Below are 23,529 nucleotides of genomic sequence, written 5' to 3' on the forward strand. Positions count from 1 at the left end.
TTAAATAGGCAAATTTTTTGATATAAAAAAAATTGCGACCTCAGAAAATGAAGCATTTTTATAGCCTTCACCACTGTGGTACAGGGTATTATGTCTTTGTCACATGTTATAGACCCATGTTTCCTTTTGAGAATATGCATAGAATCACCTTCTCAGTCGATTTATGCATGTTCGTCTGTCCGTCCGACCATGTATTTTTGTGGACAAAATACAGGTCGCATTTATGATCCGATTTGTATTAAATTTGGCACATGTCACTTATTTGGCCCAAGGACGAACCCTATTGAAATTGGAGAAAATCGAATCAGATTTAGATATAGCTCCCATATATAGATTCGACCGATTTTAGATAAATTGTGCACCAAACTCCCAATATTGGTCCAATTGAGACAAACTGTTGCAGAGAGTTCTGAATTAGGTTTAGATTCATATATGCCAAGTTTTGTTGAAATCGGTTAAGATTTGGATATAGCTCCCATATATAGTTTCGTCTGGTTTTATGTAAATGGAGCACCATACTGCCAATATTGCCCCGATTGAGACAAAATTTTGCACAGAGTACTGACATATGTCCAGATTGATGTATACAAAGTTTTGTTGAAATCGGATCAGATTTGGATATACCTCCCATATATATGGTTTTGTCCGATTTTATGTAAATGGAGCACCATACTGCCAATATTGGTCCGATTGAGACAAAATTTTGCAGAGAGTGCTGAATTAGGTCCAGATTGATATATGCCAAGTTTTGTTGAAATCGGTTCAGATTTAGATATAGCTCCCATATTATAGAAAAAATCCGGCAAGTGAAGCATTTTTTCTGCTAATGAGACATTTTTCGATATAAAAAAGTTGGACTGAGGCATCTCTCAGTGTATTATAAAAGTAATCACGTAGCATACTTTCAGGTGCTTCTAACCTTCATTAATTGTTTGCATGTTTATTTGTTTTCATTTTTTAGTACTCCTTTCATATTATTTTTAATAGTTGTACTAATTTTTTTTATAACAATATACACACATACACATATAATTCTTAATATTAAAATTTGCATGTTTTGTTTAAAAAAAAAATACTAATTATAATTTATTTCTCTCCTCCTTGTCTCTAGGTGAAACAATGCTGTCGCCCCTTGTAATGTGCGGCCCACAAGGCCTTGAATTTTTAATACCAGTTACCCTTAATATACCACACTGTGCCGGACGAACAACATCATTGGGATTGGCCTTGAAAGCCACCGATAGTGAAAAGAATATACATACCGAATGGGATAATATTGATTTGCCCAGCAATGCGGCAGCCCATACCGTATCCGTTAAAGTAGATCATTTCTAAACAAGAACAAGAAACATAATTAGTATATAGTTATAGATTACTTGTATAAGTTATTTTTTATTATTGATTAATTAATAATCTATGTATTATTTGCATGTAAATATCTATAACAGAAATTGTTTTATAGTTTTACAAAAAAAATTAGACGGGGAAAAATTAGAAAGGACAACAACATAAATGAGAAAAAAACCAACTCAACAATAGACGCAATAACGATATGATAATGTCATGGGGTATAAATTGTGCCTTGAGCAGATAAACAGAAAAGGGAGATCCAAACCCCTTTAATTACATAAAAGAAAAAACGAACGACTTTCAAAAGGAAATGATAACCATACTATGATTTTGAAAGGAAAACGACAAGCTAAATATTTTACAATTTAAGTTTTGCAACAAATCCTATTGACATATAGCGCATGTATTTTGTAAATAATTTATTGCTATTATTTATAATTATTGAATTTATTATATATATTCTTGTTTTTATTATCATCATACATTAATTATATTACATATAAATTAATTTTGCGTTAAGATTCCAACTTTTTTTCTCACACACACAAATCAATGAAAATTTCATTGATTTCTCTTTGTGTAGTCTCATTTAATTGTTTTAATTAATTTTGTAAGCATTTTAAATGTTTATTTCTGTTCTTTCTCGAACGAATAATTTTTTATTCATATTTTTATGTTCTCCCTATATAAATACTATATATATGCTTTAAATATATTTTAAAAGATTATCATTATTTTAGTTATTTCATTAATTGTAAAATGGTTAAATATTACAAAAAAAATATTGCAACCAATTTAAATGTAACGCAAAATGAATTAAATGTTATATTATTATTTTTTTTAATGTTTTAAAAAGCAAACCTCGTCGTCGTGTTAAATCAACAAAACAGAAAAAAAGAAAATTATAATTTGTTTGTAATCCTATAAAATAATATTAATATTATTATATTATATATAGCTACACTATTCACACATTTATATTCTATATATACATACATTACATACATATTTACAATACGACAACATACTCCACTACAGAGATAAATATAAATCATTACAAAATACAAACAAGAACAAAAAAACAAAAGCTTCAATAAAAAATTTAAAAATAAAAAAAATAATAATTGTATTTTTTTATAAAAAGGAATTACAGTCATCATTTAAATGTCCTTAACTATATACTTTTAACGATTATATACATGTATTAAACAATAAACCTTCAAAAAGCGTAGATTTGTTTAAAATATTTTGCCAAGGACCTTCAATAGGTGTAGATTTGCATTAAAATATTTTGCCTACATTTGTCTTAAAACAATTTTCAAGGACCTTCAATAGGCGTACATTTTTTTACAGTCATCACTTAAATGTCCTTAACTATATACTTTTAACGATTACATACATATATTAAACAATAAACCTTCAATAGGCACGGGTCCAAGTACCTTCAATGGGCGTACATTTGTTTAAAATAATTTTTCAAGGACCTTCAATAGGCGTAGATTTCTTAAAATATTTTGCCAAGGATCTTCAATGGGTGTGGGTCCAAGTGCATTCAATAGGCCTACATTTGTTTAAAACAATTTTTCAAGGACCTTCAATAGGCGTAAATTTTTTTTAAATAGTTTGCCAAGGACCTTCAATAGGCGTGGATTTGTTTAAAATATTTTGCCAAGGACCTTCAATAGGCGTGGGTCCAAGTGCCTTTAATAGGCGTGGATTTGTTTAAAATATTTTGCCAAGGACCTTCAATAGGCGTGGGTCCAATTGCCTTCAATAGGCGTGGATTTGTTTAAAATATGTTGCCAAGAACCTTCAATAGGCGAGGATTTCTTTTGCCAAGGACATACAATGGGCGTGGATTTGTTTAAAATAGTTTTGCCAGGGACATACAATGGGCATGGATTTGATTAAAATATTTTTTCAAGGACCTTCAATAGGCGTAGATTTGATTAAAATATTTTGCCAAGGACCTTCAATAGGCGTAGATTTGTTTAAAATATTTTTTCAAGGACCTTCAATAGGCGTGGGTCAAAGTGCCTTCAATAGGCGTAGATTTGTTTAAAATATTTTTTCAAGGACCCTCAATAGGCGTGGGTCAAAGTCCATTCAATAGGCGTAGATTTGTTTAAAATATTTTTTCAAGGACCCTCAATAGGCGTGGGTCAGAGTGCATTCAATAGTCGCGAATTACTTTTAAATATTTTCCAAGGACCTTCATTAAGCCCGGATTACTTTTATATATTTTGCAAGGACCTTCAATTGCCGAAATTTACTTTTAAATATTTGTTCAAGGACCTTCAATAGTCGCGAATTACTTTTAAATATTTTCCAAGGACCTTCATTAAGCCCGGATTACTTTTATATATTTTGCAAGGACCTTCAATTGCCGAAATTTACTTTTAAATATTTGTCCAAGGACCTTCAATAGGCGTATACTACTTATAAATATTTTTTCTTAAAGTCTTCCATTCAGATTCTTTGTTTTTTATTTATTTTCCAAGCGTGTTTCATATCTAAGCATGGCTCTTTTTTAAACGTTTTTTGATTGGTAATGATTTTATATTTTCTTTTTTCTATATAATCCTCTCAACCAAATCAAAATAATCAGTTAATTTCCACAATTCCTTAATATCGTTTATATACCTATACATTTTTTTTAAAAATCCAACAAAATTTCAGCCAATTATAGGACATTGAAGATCTTTTCAAAAACAACTAAAAATCTATATGAATTTGACATCTATGGACCTTAAAGACAATTCAGTCAAATACTACATATTTTCCGCTAAAACCTAAAGAAATTTTCATCCAAATCCATCCAGTCATTGCTGAGTTATAGCCATTCGAAGTTTACCTTGTGTCAAAATATAGCTGCTGCGCAGTTCTGGGCGCTTGGTACCACAAAATGAAAAACGGCGATTTTTGGTTTTCTCCAAAATGCAAAATAGCAACAATGTTGCCACATATCTACGTTCTTGCTAATGTGAAATTAAGAAATCGGTATAAAGTAAAGCATACTTTTAGGCGTTACTTAAAAGCACACTAGTAACTACAACAGAACTGTTTAACCAAATAATGTTTGGCGCCTTAAGATATGCTTTAAATTTATTTAACTACCCAGACGAACAACTGTACAAACAAAATATTGATTCAGTTTGTTCAGCTATTGGAAAAATTACGTTGTAACTTACCTTACCAAAAAATGTAAATTTCAATTTTAAATTATTCTTAAATAAATATATTTATTTATTATTATTAGTAGTTAATAGATTTGTTTGTATATTTTCTCAATATATATTTACGATTACTAATATTTTTTGTTTATATATAATTGCAAATTTTATCTAAATTTATTTTATTAAAAAATGTATATGCATCAAAGATAAAAAAACAAAGTGATTTACTTAAGGTTTTCGTTTAGGCGACAACAGTCGTACATATTATTGTACATTATATAATATAATTTTTAAATAGCTACGAGAAATAATACATTATCATTATTATTATTGTAAACTTCATATGCCATAAAGATAGAAAAGGAATAATAATAAAAAACAGTCATATTTTCATTTCGTTAAAGATAATTCACTATATGATAAAGGGGTTTGGGGGGATATCATAAAAAATTTAACAAATTGATGAGTAGGGGATAAAAATATATATAAATATACACCTTTTACGAATTGGAGGATGTTGATGTTAACATGGCATCGGGTTCAGGTATAGTTGATACAGCGTCCTTAACATAGCCATAGATTTGTTTACGTGTATCGGCCACAACGTCTCGTACCATGGTTTTGAAAAATGTTGTGTGATGTGGTGCCTCCGCATAACGATCATAATGATCTAGGGAATCTTGCAGTTTTAGCGTTAAATCGTAATTTTTCCTCACCACATCGAGAATTTGTTCTTCGGTGGGTGTCGATAGGCCCTGTTCGGCTAGCCATTCTTTGATTTTATTTTGAAAATGTTTAACAATTGCCAAAATATTCACCAAGGCATTTAATAGTTTAATGACATCATCTTTATATTCACAGTCGGGCATGGTGGTATAGCGGAGAACTAGAAAATAAACAATTAAAATTGATTAGTTAGAAATGAAGGTGTTTGATTAAAAAAATTATACATTTCTTCGAAGCGTACATTTAAAAAAAATTCAAAGCCTGTATTTTTTAAAAAATATCATTTCAAGGCATGAATTTTGTTTAAAAAATATTTTTTTCAAGGCGTGGATTTTTTAAAAAAAATATTTTTTTGAGGCGTGGATTTTTTTAAAAAAAATTTCAATGCGTAGATTTTTTAAAAATTATGTTTTCAATGCGGATAATTATTTAAGGACCTTCAATAGGCGTGGATATTTATTCAAGGACCTTCAATAGGCTTGAATATTTATTCAAGGACCATGAAAAGGCGTGGATTTGTCTAAAATAGTCTTTGAAGTATGGATTTGTCAAAAATATTTTTTCAAGGACCTTTAATAGGCGTGGATTTGTCTAAAATATTTTTTTAAAGAACCTTCAATCGGTGTGGATTTGTTTAACATATTTTGCAAAGGACATTCCATATGCGTGTATATTTTTGAAATATTTTACCAAGGACCTTCAATAGGCGTAGATTTTTTGGAAATATTGTGCTTTCAATGGGTATGAATTTGATAAAGATATTTTTTGAAGGTGCCTTCAACAATCGCGGATTACTTTAAAATATTTTTCATAGGACCTTCAATAGGTCTGGACTACTTTAAAATATTCCTCAAGGACCTTCATTAAGCCCGGATTAATTTTAAATATTTTGCAAATACCTTCAATTGCCGAACTTTACTTTTAAATATTTGTCCAAGGACCTCCAATAGACTATCAAGGCGTGAATTTTTTAAAAAATATTCCTTTCAAGGACTATAAAGGCGTGGATTTAAAAAAATATATTTTTTCAAGGACTATAAAGGCGTGGATTTAAAAAAATATATTTTTTCAAGGACTATAAAGGCGTGGATTTAAAAAAATATATTTTTTCAAGGACTATAAAGGCGTGGATTTAAAAAAATATTTTTTTTCAAGGCGTGGATTTTCTAAAAAGGACTATCAAGACGTGGATTTTTTGAAAAAGGACTATCAAAACGTGGATTTTTTTAAAAAGGACTATCAAGACGTAGATTTTTTAAAAAGGACTATCAAGGTGTGGATTTTTTAAAAAGGACTATCAAGACGTGGATTTTTTAAAAAGGACTATCAAGGCGTGGATTTTTTAAAAAGGAATATCAAGACGTGGATTTTTTAAAAAGGAGTATCAAGACGTGGATTTTTTAAAAAGGACTATCAAGGCGTGGATTTTTTAAAAAGGACTATCAAGACGTGGATTTTTTAAAAAGGACTATCAAGGCGTGGATTTTTTAAAAAGGACTATCAAGACGTGGATTTTTTAAAAAGGACTATCAAAGCGTTGGTTTTTTTAAATATTTTGAATGACTATTTAAAAAATATTATTTCTTTGACTATCAACATTTAAATCGTATATCCTTCTATTATACTATACTATTTATAAATAAGTACTGCCAAGGCGTGGGGTTAAAAACTATTTTTCCAAGAACTACCAATACCTAGGGGCTTGTGGGCTATTGAGTAGTGTTTTTCTAATATTGTTTTCAATGTTATTTAAATCGTATATCCTCTTACTAGGTCTTCTTAATAGTTGAGGTTTTTTATTAGTATTTTCACATACCCATTGCATGCAATTCGGTGAAAACTTTCTCCTCCCGATTCAATTCATAATAGAGTTCATCATAACTATTTGTGGTTGCCAGAAATGTATCGCCATATGTTATAAACAAATTGAAAATATTTACCACCTAAAAATTAAACAAATAAATAAATTAAATTTCCTATATAAAATACAAAAATTAATTCACCCTACCTGCAGTGATAAATGGAAAATATTGCATTTCTTCACCAATGTTTGTTCTTGATTCACCAAAAACCTTAGTAAACCAATTAGCGCAGACCATAATTCTTTCCAGGGGTAATTCAAACGTACACGACAACGTTTTTGATAGCACAACACACGATGTATGACGCCAACACACAGCAAATACAATTCCATGGGGAATTTCTTCATTAAATGTGATACAATAAACTCAACCAAAAGATCTAATAATGTAGCAGCCAGTGGTTGGGATTTACCCACACGATCAACATTTAATTTACGATGACGCATTTGGGCTCTATGCAGCATAACTTTAAATGTTAAATTACTGTCATGCATCATGGAATTGGCATATTGATCTTCAGAAATGCAGGTTAATATGAGGAAACATAATTTCAAATTGGCCACACTGGATTCGTTTTTGTTATCCTGCATTACTATGGAACTGAAAAAAAAAAAAAACAAAGAGAATAATTAGTACTGATGAATGTTGTAAAAAAATTTAAATGAACTTACCAATATTGAAATACAGCCACCAGCAAATTCGTTGGATATTGTGTCATATCGATAATGGGTGCATTTGCCAAATCCGGCACCGGCTGGGTTAAGCTTAATGTATTACTGGGCGAAGGAGGTGCACTGGATTCGGTTTGTGTATGTGACAATGTTGTGATAAAATTTCGATTTAAATGCACTGCCTCATAGAGTGCCAATAGCAAACCATTATTGGCTTTTATTTGTTGTACACGTTCACAGCCCTCATCCGATACAAACATATTACCAACAATATTCGATAGCGATGAGAACCACGATGATGATTGTGCATTATTAAGGCTTTGCATATATTGGCGACAAAAATCAATTAATGATTGCGATATCATTTGACCATATCCATTCAGAGCCAATTCATCGGCTAATATGGATAATTGCACTATATAAGGATTTGTAGCTTCATGTTTACGATAATTTACCAAAATGGTGAGAAGTATAACAATATCATGACCATGTTGGGCTCTTAGCGTTGGATCACTCAGCAACTTGACAAAGGCATCGAACAGGGTGTTCATCATTAAATATTCTAAGAGGACATTTTGACTGACATTATCCGTACCCGTTACTAGAACCAATAATAATTTGAGGCACATAAAGCGTGCATTTTCGGGAACATCACCTGGGAAGAGAAGAAGAAAAATAAATTTGAGTAAAAAATAAAAAAAAACAACATATATATATATATATATATAATAATTATTTTTTTCAAGGACTATCTATGGCTTTTTTATAAATATTTTTTCCAAGGACTATGAAACCTTGGATTTTTTATAGGACTATCCAGCTTGGATTTTTTGAAATTTTAAAGGACTTACACGGCATACATTTTTTAATAATTTTTAAGGACTATCAAGTCATGGATTTTTTAGTAATTTTTAAGGACTATCAAGTCATGGATTTTTTAAATATTTTTAAGAACTATCAAGGCGTGGATTTGTTAAATATTTTTTAAGGACTATCAAGCTGAGGATTTTTTAAGGACTATCAATGCTTAGATTTTTAATATTTTTTAAGGACTATCAGGGCGTGGATTTTTTAACAATTTTAAGGACTATTCAGGCGGGGATTTTTTTAAGAATTTTTAAGCACAATCAAGGCGTCGATTTTTTTGATAATTTTAAGGACTATCATGGCGTGGACTTTTTAATATTTTTAAAGAAAGTTTGATGAGATATCCATCTGGGTATAGGAGTTTGGAGTTCTTATTCCGCACTACCTACACATGTAATAAAACTATCAAACGTTTCCCATTAGACCGGAGGGAATGATTTTCGACGTCCTCAAACATTATAGTATCACTGGTGGTATGAAAGGTTTATGATCGGTCAAGGGCTACTAACACTGTTCTATAACAGGACCTGCTCTGGATTTTAGTCCTCGGCTTACTGGAGAGGATATACCTCACTGGCGATAGAAGTGACATTGACCTCGGCGCCCTGTCACTCTCGGAATGCATGATAAGTTATCGGTTAAAATAACGATATCTTTGGATCAGTAAATTGTTCGTCGAGAAAAGCCATTGAGGTCCCATCATCCATCTCCCATACTACGCAATTAATCTGCTGACCACCAGCTAGAGTTCCTTGAATCTGAGATCTGCGGTGTTAGAACGGCTGACTTTGAAAGAAAATTACGTGTCATTTCATCCTCCAGCTACTGGAGAGGAGTAATACCTCAAATGTCCTCCCTATTGGCGACAGAAATGACATAGACCTCGGCGCCCTGTCACTCTCGGAATGCATGATAATCTATCGGTTAAAAAACGGAATCTTTGGATCAGTTAATGCTTCGTCGGGAAACGCGATTGAGTTCCCATCATCCGCCTCAAATACTGCACGATTAATCTGTTGACCACCAGATAGAGTTCTTTGAATCTGAGATCTGTGGTGTTAGGACGACTGACTTTGAAAGAAAATTACGTCTGCTTTCATCCCGATATGGTCAGATAAAACCCTGCCACCACATTTAGTTCATTAAACATCCGCTCAGTTCTTGGTAAATATTAAGAATTTTTAATATTGTTTCATATGGCGTCCTGGTTGCACTAAACAAATGATCTATTAATATAATATAGGTTATTTTAAAAATATGAGAGTAATTTTAAAATCACATACAAGTCATGATCAAATTTGTTTACAATCGGTTTCACTGCCTCTTTGCAGCTTATACAAAATATCTAAAACCCTACATGGAACTATATTCCAATATTCTTAACACTAAATATTTCCATAACAACTCACCTAAAAGTATACGATTACAATGATCCATTAACTGTTTCATCCATTTGTCCATATGTTCATAACCGAATATATCATTCAGTATATCATATGAGGTATCTGCAGTCGATTTTTTAAATATGCCATAGAACATGGAGCACAGTGTTTGAAGGCTATTGCACAAACGTTTCGGATGATCTATATAATAAATAAATAAAAGAATTATTATTAATAAATAAAGCCACACCCTGTTGCTTTTGAAAATCTGGTGTCCACACAACAACACAGCATGAATTCTGTGTTATTGTCACCTCCTCCTCTACTCACCGGTATCCAACATTTCTATACATTTCTGGAAAATCATATTTAAATTGGGCTTAACCAAAGCGAATTGTTCACTTGTCAGCTTGGTAATTTCACCCTCCAATGCTTCAACATTTGGTTGCAGCAGAAAGAATTCATTCCAAAACTCGGAATATTCAGGACGACGTTCTTGACTAGGATCTTCACCACGAAAGAACAGCTCATAGATATAGACAACTTTTTCTTTGGGTCTTTTTGAGGAACCACTACCACTGCGTTTACGTGAAGTCATTGTTGTTGTGGGAATTGTTTTTAATGTTTATTTTGTGTAATTTTAATTTTTTCAATAGAATCTGGAAACTATCCTTTTTCTTTTGTTGGTTGGTCGCTGTCAATTGTGAAAACGTCATTCGCAATGACGAATGGGAAGAGAAGACAAAATGCCCGATAAAGAAGAAGTCAAAGTGGAGAACCGAAAGTTACGAATGAGGTGGGATGGAGACTAAATGGGATTGTTTACGAATGATGTGGGTAAAAGAGGTATGACATTGACGTTTGACAGCGGAACAGCTGTTCTTTTATGATTAAGGGTTGTTTAGACATTTGGATTTTTTAATGAAAGGGAGAAACTTTTTGTACAGCAATTGATGTTGAATTTTTAAAGGATTTTATTTATGTTTGTACAGAACCCCGAATGTGTGTGTGAGAATTTCAGATCGCCATTCAAAGCCAAGTCATCGGCCAATATGAATATAAAGATTTGTAGCTTCGTGTTTACGATATGAGCCGTTTATTTTGAAAGTGTTTTAAGTCCATTATTTCTAATGTAGAAATATTTTAAAATATTAAACATGATAGAATACATAACGTGATATGTTTTGTAAACTTTTCTAGAAAATCAAGTTTTGTATCAGAACCTAAAATCGATTTAAACCACTTTCAAAATAAACGACTCAATTTATTAATATCGTATCAAGTATAACGATATCATGACCATGTTGGGTCTTAGCTTGGGATCACATAATAGCTTGACGAAGGCATCGAATAGGGTGTTCATCATTAAATATTCTAGCAGAACATTTTGAAAGACATTTTCGGTACCTTTTACGAAAATTAATATAATTTTAGGCACACAAATAGTGCATTTTCGGGAATACCACCTAAAAAAGATTGAAAATGGTTATAAAAAGGAAATAAAAATCAATGAATATGAAGACGTGACGTGACTAAGTATTTTTTCCTAGGAATATCACGGCATGAGTTTTTAATAAATATTTTTAAGGAATATCTTTAATAATTATTTTTAAGGAAAATTATCAAGGCACGGATTTTTTAAATATTTTTTAAGAAAAATTAAAGCGTGGAATTTATTATATATTCTCTCACAAATAATCAAAGCGTGGATATTTTTCTTTTCGATTTATTCGCAAGAATATAATAATATTTCCGCAAGGGTGGATATTGTTTTTTAATATTTTCTCAGGGACAAAAAAAAGCTCAGGGGTTTAAAATAATACATTTTTATCAAGGCAAGGTATACAAGAAAGCCAAATATTAAACGACTTCGACCTTAATATCAACACCAGGCTGTTTCAATCTACGGAGTTTAGACTTATAATTTCGAAACTCAATTTAAGACAGGTGTCCACACATATAATTGAATAAAACTGGGATGCAACGACGTCCTTAAACTCCTTAAATGTTTTTTTTTTATCTAAAGAGAAATTTTTCAAAAACAACAAAAACATGGACAATGTAAAGAAAACCTTTCCCAAATCCAAAATTACAGAGGTCCAAATTATTTAAAGGCAATTTTCTATATGACCCAACTTAAGATTAGATTATTTAAGTAATATTTTTGAACTATTCTCATGGTGCGCGTTTTTTTTTAATCAACACCGACATCTTGGAATCTTGTAGTGACATCTCTGAACGTCTCACTCACACGATTCGGTATTTTTTGATAATGAATTATGAATGCATTTACCGCAAGACATTGCGTTGTGAGCTTAATTAAATTTAGTTTATTCTCAGAGCTCGGTGCGATGATAATACACACATCTGTCAGTTAGCACCCAATCGGATCTTTTATTTCTCTGGGCAAACAATGTTGTCCTGGTTTAATCGCACTCAAACTGCCATTATCATTGGATGTCTGAATATTTTCATTTATTCTATGGTTGCTGCTGTTATTCTTGAAAATTTGGAATATGATCGATTTGCACAATATGACTATGATGATTACCGGGATATTTATAGGAGTTATGAACAACGGGAATATCGAGAACTGTATTGTACGATCTATACGATAATGTGTTTTATAATGGCATTACTATCGGTTTTACTTATATGGGGCATTATGAAGGTATAGACGAATTAAACAAAATATTTACTATGAAGAAGGTTTAATAACAATATTTTTTTTAATTAGAAACGCCCCGCTTGTATGGCCCCTTGGCTTTTGGGTTCATTTGTGGTGTTAATTTATAGCAGTATTGTTATATTGGATGATATCTTTTTAAAAGCCTCTTTTGACGGTGTGTCACATGCGATTGAATTTTTTGTTATACTTTTTATTATTTTTGGTATGTTTTAAATGAATATGACCATTTATGAGTCTTTTCCTTAACTATATTTTTGATATCTTTTTAGGTTTCCAGACATTTTCCCTGGCATTGGTGTATAGTGTTTATCGAAACTATCAATTGGAAATTGTTCTGCAGCATACTCGTCAACAACTTTATGAAGAAATTCAAGAAGAATATTTGGAAGAAATGACATCAAATGGGGAAGATAATATAACACCTGAATCTCGGATCAATGGCAAATTTTATGGAAAATTTAAAAACAATTAAATAAATACTTCTACTTTAAGTTCTGTTCTGTGATTTAGTAAATGAAATTAAAAGCCTTACTTTTTTCTATTTTCTATTACATGGTAGGGCATAGCTAACAAGGTAGGGCATATCAAACAGCTGATTACAATTTTTTTCAAAGTGGACTGTTCTGTCAAATCAAAATATAAATGTTATTCACCTGAAGTTATCCATTGCATATGGTACAATAATGCAAGGCACGTTTAGACCAGACTTGTTTTTCAACCGAGTTGACTCTAATTGAATATTTTAAGTTCTCATTGGGTGGCAAAATTAAAGTCGAATCTCTTTATAGGTATTTTGTTGGTGGTAGGAACAATGTAGTGATCGTAATTTGGAATTGAGGGATCTATTTTCAAGATATTATTTGCTAATCGATTTCGTTTTCTCCTTGCAGATCTTTAACTTGCATATCCCTCTTACAATAGTCGGGTTACGTTTTCGTTATTCTGAATGTTCTTGTGTTAAGACGTATACAACTTCGAATGTGTCGACTTCATTACTTGTTAAAATAATATTTTTTTTAACCTTGGATTTTTAAAGAATATAGAACTGCCACCGGAACCGTGTACTAAAAAACATTTCAACGTCTAAAGCTGAATAAATGTTGAAGGAATATTTTTGCAACACCCAAAGTATGGATCACAGTCCTCTATTGTTAATATAATATTTTATTCCAACAACAGCGGGAAACTCATGATTTTTCATGGAATATTTTTTCCAACACTAGGCGTGGATTTTTTTATAGAATATTTGTTAGCGTGGTGTAACAATACAAGATGCGACAACCTGAGATGAATTACAAAATTGCAACCTAGGTAGCAACAAGCGGTTGAGTTTATTTCTTCAGGTTTTTCTTTCAACACCAAAAGAAGTATGTATACTTTTTCAACATCCAATCAAGAAACCCTTGTTTGCCTTCAACAAATTGGGTTTTTGTAGAATAATGGTCCGTTCCCGTACTGTAAGAATTTACCACTTTTCACTACGATAACGAATTTTCCTTTATGATATCGAAGAAAATAGTAAAATCTAGCAGATTCTTGCAGTACGGGAACAGACCATAAATATATTTTTTTAAATTATTCATCCCAATGTATCTATTTTTTATTTAATGCCTCTATTATTTGATAAATTCCGTTAAAGGGTTAAGATGTTTCGTGGAAACAACAATACAGCTTGGGGAAAAGACTGGAAGGCAAACAAACAAATATGATGGCAAAAACAAAAAACACATCAAACATCATCACAAAATCTCTCTCGGGCACGTAATGTCCATAATTTGTTTTATTTTATATTTTTTGTTTGTATTATTGTTTTGGATTTAAAGCTTCCATTGTTTATTTTGTCGGTACGGTCGATTAGTTTACTCAGCCGGGCTTTGGCCGGTTGTCTTTTGTGATCATTAATTTGCGTGTATAAAATCAACAACTGACAAGCTTTCAGGTTTAGTTGAGATTGAGAAGTGTAACCTCGCTTTGAACTTGTTTTCAGCAGCTGTGATTTATTTTCTGTACGACGACGATATTCAAACAAACAAAATCAAAGATGCGGTTTGCTTTGGGATTATTCTTGGGTAAATATTAATTGATATCAATTTTTATAGTATAGTAATATTGAATCTTATCTGCATTGGGAGATTCTAACTTAGTTGGTTTTAATTATTATTCTAAATCATTAATTAAACTGAACGAATTTTAAATCACCTGATAATTATGTGTGTACGACATTTCTATGTAGTTAAATTTTTAATTGTTTCAATTGAAAACTGTTGACGATAACATCAACGAAATTGAAGTTACCTCCATGTTTTTTAATTGACTGTGTGCAAAAATTATTGTATTTGTTGTTGGTTTGGTCAATTTTTCACTCATTTGATGACTAATTCTGTGGACATTTAAATTATAATTATTTGAGAAAATAAAAGAACAACAATACAAATCCAGAGTGTTCTACATTTGCAATTAAAATTAATTAAAGTTGGACATTTTATTACACTAGTCAACAATATGTTCAAATATCAGTTATATTAAAAAATGCTTGATATGTATTTTCTTCAAAGAAAAACTATTGAACGGAATTAAAAAATATAGAATACCTCTTAAAAGAAATAATTAAAAAAACTATCTATTGAATAATATTTTGTCTATGAAAGATTTTCTTTCAATGCAAGTCTCCTTGAAAGAACTTCATCAACAAATAACCATTTCAAACAATCTTCGGTCTGCAGAAGACCTCTTCAAATGCTTTTAATCTGCAGATAACTTTTTGAAACGTAAGAAATTTAAGGTTTTTAGAGGATTAAAAGTTCATTGTTTAAAATTAATTTTTTAAAAGTGCATGGATCTGATGAACGTGGGAAAAATACTATTTACAGATCTGTTTATACCAACTAACAGCTCCGTAGGCCCCATAACAAACATGGATAATTTTTCATCATAATTTTTCAAATCTTCCCAACGGGATTGGAGTCAATTCATTAAAAAAAGTTGTCTAAAACTCCCTCAAGATACCGAATAATGGGTGTACCATTATATGGGAGCTACTCGGAAACTTGGACCAATATTGAAAATATTTGGTAGACAGATTTTCTACTCAATGAGAATCGAAAATATCAAATTACAGCTAATTTGGTTAAAGCACGTTTCCAAGCTCCCTAAAATACGGACCATTGAGATGTTGCGTTATATGGCGGCTTCCCTAAAAGGTGGCCAATATTTGTAGGAAGATTTACTACCACACCACAACCTAAAATAACAAATTACGACCAATTAAGTTGAAACATATGCCAAAAAAGCATTAAAATATCGAAAAGAATACCTGCACGTCTACCACAGGAAGAAGACCTGCAGCTCTTCCACAGGAAGAAGCATACCAGCAGGAAAAATACCTACAGTTCTCCTATGGGAAGAGAAGACCTCCAGCTCTCCTATAGGACGAAAAATTCCTCTAGCTTTCCTATAAGAAGAATACCTCCAGCTGTTTCATAGGAAGAAGAATAGCTGCTTAAAAACGTGTAAAAAATCCTCATAATACCGAATATTTGGTGGTACCGTTATATGGGGGCTATACCAAATCTAGGATTGTTTTGTTGAAAAAATTACACGCTTCTATTGAAAATTTTCTTTTTCTTCTTTAAAAAAATTCATGCTTTTGTTGAAATGTTTCTTTAAAAAATTCATGTTTTTGTGGAAAAAAATTCCACGCTTCTGTTGAAATTTCTCTTTAAAAATTCCAGCTTTTGTTGAAAAAATTCAAAGCTTCTTTTAAAAAAATCTTTAAAAAATCTACGCTTCTGTTGAAAAAAATCTTTAAAAACCCCACGTTTCTGTTGGATGTTGAAAAAAAATTGTTTATAACAAATTCCATACTTTAATGTTTCACAAACACATACATAAAAAAATAAATAAAAATAATTATTTAAAATCAAATTTTTTGTAAAAGTCGTTTTCTTTAAAAATAGATTCTAATAGGTCATCTAAAAATAGAATAATAATAGATTTATTTTCGATATAACCTTGGAAAATTGAATCTATAATTATAAACTTTGGAAATTCCTTACTTTTTTAATTTCAGTAATTTGCCTGGTTGCTCTAGCCGTTGCTACACCAGCCAAAAACAAACAGGCTCCTGCATGTTCAGCAAATTGTGGTGAGAAATATGAACCCATTTGTGCCAAGGCTAAAAATGGCAATAAGGAGAGACTTTTGACCTTTGGCAATGAATGTGTTATGGGCAACTATAATTGTCAGCACAGTGATGATCGTAAGTTTTTGTTGTAAAAACGAAAATAAAAAAAATAATATTTTAAACTTTTAAATTCCATTTTACAGCCTATGAGATGAAATCCAAGGGAGAATGTGGTGGCAATGTCAGTGTCCGTCTATCTTAAACGGTTCTTGTATCTAACATTTTTTATGCATGAAAAATAACAACAATAAAAAGTTATTATTTTTTTTAACAGTTAAAGCATATATTTTTTATTTTTGTATTTATTTTATTTTTATGTCAGGCTTAGAAAGAAGAAAAAGCTGTGTTTTTTATTCAATATGCAAAACGGTTTTCACATTTCTTCTTTGATCATTTTTTGAATTAAAATATGACAACGTTCTGTATCTCTTGTACATTATTAAATCAGACTTAAGCTTTTACTTCTCCAAACGCTCGTACACAAAAAGTATTTGTAGTCCTTATTGTATATCTTCAATCTTAAATAGTTATCGTTAAAGAAAACTTTCCATGAAAGCCCTTTTTCACATATTTTTTTTTTCATTTTCTACAAAAATATTTAGTCAACAAGTTTAAACTATGAGCATACCCTATGAGTACTAAAAATAACTAGATAATTTTCGTTTTTTTGTTTGTTTGTTATGTCGCTTTGAAGACAAAATAAATAAAAATCATTTCTCCAGTTGGCTGATTTTTTTGTTTATTTTACAAACATTTATTTGTCATCCTTCTTCTTTTGCTGTTTGACTTTGTAATCGGCCAGAGCAGCTTTAATGGCATCCTCAGCCAACATGGAGCAATGTAGCTTGACGGGAGGCAAACGCAACTCCTTGGCAATATCGGTATTTTTCAATTTACCAGCCTCATCGATGGTCTTGCCTTTTACCCATTCGGTGGCCAAAGAACTGCTGGCAATGGCTGAACCACAACCGAAGGTTTTAAATTTAGCATCGATGATTTTACCATTTTCGTCTACTTTAATTTGCAATTTCATCACATCACCACAGGCGGGGGCACCAACGAGGCCGGTACCAACGGTCGAGTCTTTTTTATCTAAAGAACCAACATTACGTGGATTTTCGTAGTGTTCAACTACCTAGAGAAAAAGTAGACAAGACAAATAAATATATATTAATAAATTATTAATATAAAACAACAACAACATCACATACATGGTGTTTATCAGTTGAAGACCCAGTGTGATAATGTCAATTGTTTACAAAATAAAAAATAACATGTACAAGAGGATGAACAAAAACAAAATAGGGGGCGGGATGGAAGACCAGTAACAGATGTTGTTAAATTTAAATGTTATTTTAGATAAGTATTAAATCTTGAGAAAATAATTTTTAATTGAATGGAGTTTTAGCTTGAGAGCAAGGCTTCATCTGAAGGGATTAGGTAGGAAATATTTATTGCACTTAGTCATTTAGTTGGTTATAAAAATAAGACCCGTCAATCAAATTATTATCATACATATTGAATTTTTACTGCGCAATTTATTTTTCGAGCTCCACCGAAATTGTTCTGAAATAGGTCAAATTGTTGAAAAGTAAAAAACGAATTAAAAAGCATAAACACGATGTCATTAAGAATTTGCTTTTATGTGATGTAGATTGTACATTTAAATTGTTTCTCAAGAAAACCTCTTGAAGATTGTACACTATAGTACAGGCTCTGCACATTCTGAGCACCGCATCCAATCCTTTATTAGCTCATGGGTGCCTTTATTACAGGATTCGATGTGAGCCCGAATTGTCCTATACTTCTTAAAAATAACTAAGATAATATGGGTATTACCGTTGAGGACCTGTTTATACTATTATTTATTGAGGAAGTTTTTTCTTTCCAAAAAGTCCCAACCTCTAAAACTTGCTATGCAATGCTACAACACAATGACAACAAGCAAGAACATCGTTAAGTTCAGTCAGATCGAATTATTTATTTCCTCTAGCATTGGGTGTGCATTCAAAATTCATATAATGGGGCCAAAGTGTATATGGAGCATAGAAAAACACAAATTACAGCCTCTTCGGTTGGCAATTGTATCGGGAAATGCATCTAAGCACATTAAAATTCCTAAATGGGATGGAAACTTTATATGAAGGATATGTTCTAATATTAACTTACTAGCATATGCCCGCTACTTCGTTGACGAATGAATATTTTATTTTGTTTTCACAGAGAACTACATCTGTTAGTAGAGCTAATCAACATACACACCAATATTGACCATAAAACTAACTTCAAATATCAACACTACTCTCAAAAACACTACTATACAAATCTAGCTTTGCACTAATTTGGGTACCATTTTTTACCTTTGCTACTCTTGTAGTACTTATTTCGAAATTTCATGATTAGAGCTCTATAGGTTCACCCAAATTTCGTACCACCTAGTACACATTAATATAAATCCAATAGAAATACAATATTTTCCAATTTCAGGATTCCAGGTCGATTGCTTTACCATAATATAATTGTACGAAATTTAATACCAATTTCCAAAACTCCGTGTATATATCCGCATTTTACACCCCAACAGTGATCCTAACTTCAAATTTCAAGATTCCAGCTCTATCTATCAAATCAACATTTGGTACCATTTAGTACTCATTAATAGAAATTTCCAAAATTTCCTACAGATCGCAATCTTATATCTCAACAATGATCCTTACTCCAAATTTCAGGATCCCAGATCAATTCACCCAAAATTCAAATTGTACCAAATATAGTACAATATAGTACTCATAAGTATGAATTTCCAAAACTACATCCATACCCCAATCCTACAACACTCCAACACATTTGGTACCATATAGTACACATTAGTACAATTTTCCAATACTTCCTACATATTCCCAATCTTACACTCCAATTTTCAGGATCCCAGATCTATTGGTTAACCCAAAATCCAAATTGTACCAAATATAGTACTATTTAGTACTTTTCGTACACACAAGTACACATTTCTAAATCGACTTTACGACGGTAATGTTATTTTAAATTTCAGGATTTGTTTCCCCAAAATTCAAATTGTACCAAATTTAGTACTGCTCAGTACTTTTCGTATACATGATTAAACGCTTACAAAACCACCTCCTTTATATCGACCAAATTTAGTCCATTTTAGTACTTTCGGATACTCATAGTTCTAATTTCTAAAAAACACATTGCTACATATACTCTAGCTCTACCGCTTCGCCAAATACAAATGGTACTTCATTTAGTGCGTATCCTTCTAGTATGAATTTCCAAAAACCCAACCATATCTGACACCTTTGGACTAAGAGTGAACCTCACCCAAAATTTCAACATTCTAGTTTCAGTCATTTCGTCTGGGCGTTGATGAATCGTTAAGTCAGTCAGTCAATCTCTTTACTCTTTTATTAGTATAGATTATCTGCAAATATATTTTTTCAATCTCCAAGAACCCGGATCATAACCCACTACGGCTAAAAATTTGTTTTTCATCTTTCAAAAATCCGAAAGGTAAAATTACAGCCGTATCTTTGGAAGTATGGGCTTAATAAAAATCGTTGCAATCACCACTACATATGGTAAAACGTCCACCATGATCTGCGATGAGGCCCTGAACTTGTACTTTGCCGGAAGTTCTGAACAAATACTGCATCTATTCCTACAATACTTTTCCACTTTTCTTATGGTATTTCTTTCCACATCATTTAAATCATCAATCCCTTAATTATCCCGTAAAAAATTCCCATATATAAACTTTGATTTTGATAGATTGCCAAAACAAAAAAATAACAGCCGGCAAAGGGGCCTTCATCCCATCGTCACCGCTATACTATATAGAGTACAAAACAAAAACACAAACAGGCATGTTGACTAAACTAGACCTTGAAATTTCTCGGCACCACTTCAGAGCGCAACAATAAATTACTGGTACAGCAACAACAACAATAACTAATCACACTATTTTGAAAAAAAGGGAATCATTTTTTTTGTAGTTAAGAATTCCACACAATCTATCAACAAAGATACTTACATTCTCGTGATATAATGCAACGGGAATACTTTGAACACGTCTCAATGGAGCCTGCAAAAGGCGTGATACTCTGGTCAATGATGCCATTGCTTTGATTGATTTGGGATTTCAAAAATTAAATATTTGCTTTTTACACCATACAAAAATTGGAAAATATTGTGAAATAGAAATATTCTAGGTTCGTGTTCTTGTTACGCGCAGTTATATTTCTATTTGCAATAAGGGTTATGTAGTTCGACTGTGGTAGGAACTAGTTCAAAGGGAGTACTCGGAGAATGGAACAATTGGAACTAGAATTTTTTTTATTCATATCGTTCCATTATTCGCCGTTCCGAGGTAGAATTATTTAAGGCCTATTAACCAGCTGGATATCAGTTGTTTATGGCTGATATCAGCAAATTTACTGCCATTCCAATCTCTTTTAGATTTATGCTCATTGGAAGGGTGATATTTCGCAGTAAATTTTTTGTTGTTTTTTGTTTGGTACATTCTAAGGTCTATAAATAAGGTCGTCCAGGGAGACCAGCTGGACATCAGTTGTCTCTTAAGTTTGCTGCCAAAAAAACTTTATTGTGAATTGGCTTCCATTATGAAAAGGTAAACAAAAAATAAATTTTAAAGAAAAACAGCTGTTTTTCGCTAGCTGGCTTACCTTATTTATAGGCCTTTATTCAAATGAAACTAGTTTTAAAAGTTCACACCGCAGAATCATCCAAGTGAACTAAAATGTACACGTAAATGTTTAAAACCGCTCTACAATTGTCGAATATTTTGCAAAATTATTAATAAAATAAATACGGTATGAAGTTGTACACACTACTAATAGTGCTGGGACTATTTACCAGTCCGGTATGGACGAAGGATAGTAACGAAGTGAAGAAAAATCAAACATTTGTGGCAACCCATGAATGGCAGGAAATTCCAGAAGGTATCCAACATCATAAATAATGTGTTTTTGTTGTTGTTTTTAATTGTTTATATTTTTTGGGAATAGGTCAAGGAATACCTCAGGGTCTACATGTCCGCATCAATTTGCAAACCGGAAAGAAGGAAGCTAAACTTTTGGATGAAACCGATGACAGTAGCAATGATCCTTTAAAAGTTATGCACAAGGATGGAGCATTATCCGTTTTGCCCGATGACTATGACATGGTTAAAGAGGAGGAAGACGAAGAGGGCGACAGTGAAGCACCGGAAGACTATAACGGTGAAAATGGACAACCCAAGAAAGTTAAACATTTGGATGAGGCCCTTAAGCGAATTGGCATTGATTATAATCCCGAGGAGAAATTGCAAAATATAAAGCGCGAATTCCGTTCCTATGAAGAGCTGAAGAAGACATTTGAAGGAATGCGTAAAGCTTTTAAGTCGGATGGTGAAATTATCGTACAACTGATTGAGGAATTCCATAATATCACCAAGGATAGCAAAGATATGGAAGTCCGCATTAAGACACAGACGCAAATATTGGAAAGTTTCAATTATCTAATGTCCCAATATGATAATGCCCAGCTGTTTGTGGAACAGGGAGGTTTGGATCAAGTTATATTACCAACATTGGTCAATCAGACACATGTGGGTTTGAAGGTGGAAGTTATGCGTGTCCTCGGTGCAATGTGTCAAAATAATCCCAAAGTACAAATTAAGGTGTATGAACGTAATGTGGGCTCACATCTCACACAAATCCTAATGAGCTCAACACGCACCGAGGAACTCTCCACAGCTCTATATGCTTTCAGTAGCTTGCTGCGCAAGTTTCCACATGCCCAACAGCGCATACTTTCCACATCGGGAACACAAGCCTTGGTTTCAGTCTTGGGTAAAGAAGCAGAATTGAAAATAAAAGCCAAAGCCGTTACCATTATCAGTGATATAATTGTGGAAAAAGAATTGGTTCTCTCCAAATCATCAGCCGATGATGATCCGCTGGCGGCGGCACAATATGCCGAATTAAGTTTCCCCGAATGGCTTGAAGCCAATTCGTATTGTGAAACAATGGATGGCCTTGTTACAACTAATCTCTATGAATTCCTCGAGGCACCTGATATATTGGAATATTTTACAAATGCTCTAGAGAATACAAAATCGTTTTGTTCACCTCTGTGGTCACAGAGTCCACAATTTCGACATGTCCTCCTGACACTACGAAATCGTTATTCACAATCGGAAGATGAATATCGTTTGGATATTTCGAAATTGTTAAAAATCCTAATAGATAAATTATATCCTGAATCAATTAGACATGATGAGTTCTAAACTCCAGTGTATCATCATCTTAAGAATACTTAAAGGCTGTTTATTTCCTCTTAGAGTTTCTAGTTTATTTTCCTGGTTCCAATACCCTTTGTGATTTTCCTAGTGATTAATTCTTTTTTGTTTATTTTATTTCGAAGACTTACTATTTGAATAATTATATTTAGTTTCTATACTTGGGAAGAGTGTTGGTGTATTTTTTTTAATTTCCTATTTAAGCGTTAAGTTCGGACTGCACAAGAATAAATGTAAAGAAAATGTAATTAACAAAATATTGAAGTTTTCTGAGTTTTATTTATCTTTTGAAAAATATTTCTGA

The 23,529-nt window shown here is 32.1% G+C and overlaps 5 protein-coding genes across 5 annotated transcripts in view; 3 read left to right on the top strand and 2 right to left on the bottom strand.

Annotated features, from left to right (window-relative positions):
• LOC133323964 (uncharacterized) overlaps positions 1-1,336 on the top strand; it is a 35,204-nt gene extending 33,868 nt beyond the window's left edge. The window contains 1 exon segment of the mRNA XM_061532865.1: positions 1,112-1,336. Within this exon segment, the coding sequence (XP_061388849.1) occupies positions 1,112-1,335 (224 nt within the window). The 3' untranslated portion in view covers position 1,336.
• Positions 1,337-5,003: 3,667 nt separating this feature from the next.
• On the bottom strand, positions 5,004-10,633 carry LOC133323965 (armadillo-like helical domain-containing protein 3). The gene is made up of 6 exons (XM_061532866.1): positions 10,365-10,633; positions 10,062-10,235; positions 7,786-8,440; positions 7,261-7,714; positions 7,069-7,195; positions 5,004-5,412 (listed from the first exon to the last, which is right to left on the bottom strand). The coding sequence occupies exons 1-6, from the start codon at positions 10,630-10,632 to the stop codon at positions 5,027-5,029; spliced, it is 2,064 nt and encodes a 687-aa protein (XP_061388850.1). The 5' UTR covers position 10,633; the 3' UTR covers positions 5,004-5,026.
• Positions 10,634-14,764: 4,131 nt separating this feature from the next.
• Positions 14,765-17,114, top strand: LOC133323967 (vasotab-like). The gene is made up of 3 exons (XM_061532868.1): positions 14,765-14,792; positions 16,793-16,981; positions 17,050-17,114. The coding sequence occupies exons 1-3, from the start codon at positions 14,765-14,767 to the stop codon at positions 17,106-17,108; spliced, it is 276 nt and encodes a 91-aa protein (XP_061388852.1). The 3' UTR covers positions 17,109-17,114.
• Positions 17,115-17,650: 536 nt separating this feature from the next.
• LOC133323963 (iron-sulfur cluster assembly scaffold protein IscU-like) lies at positions 17,651-21,110 on the bottom strand. Its single transcript, XM_061532863.1, has 2 exons — positions 20,958-21,110; positions 17,651-18,041 (listed from the first exon to the last, which is right to left on the bottom strand). Exons 1-2 carry the CDS (start codon positions 21,042-21,044, stop codon positions 17,661-17,663), a joined length of 468 nt encoding a protein of 155 aa, XP_061388847.1. The 5' UTR covers positions 21,045-21,110; the 3' UTR covers positions 17,651-17,660.
• A 648-nt stretch (positions 21,111-21,758) lies between these two features.
• LOC133323962 (nucleotide exchange factor Sil1-like) lies at positions 21,759-23,247 on the top strand. Its single transcript, XM_061532862.1, has 2 exons — positions 21,759-21,885; positions 21,952-23,247. The coding sequence occupies exons 1-2, from the start codon at positions 21,759-21,761 to the stop codon at positions 23,211-23,213; spliced, it is 1,389 nt and encodes a 462-aa protein (XP_061388846.1). The 3' UTR covers positions 23,214-23,247.
• The last annotated feature ends 282 nt before the right edge of the window (positions 23,248-23,529 follow it).

This window comes from Musca vetustissima, unplaced genomic scaffold, assembly GCF_032173495.1.
Source record: "Musca vetustissima isolate MV318-11 ecotype Yass unplaced genomic scaffold, APGP_CSIRO_Mvet_v1 utg6932, whole genome shotgun sequence".
Taxonomy (NCBI): domain Eukaryota; kingdom Metazoa; phylum Arthropoda; class Insecta; order Diptera; family Muscidae; genus Musca; species Musca vetustissima.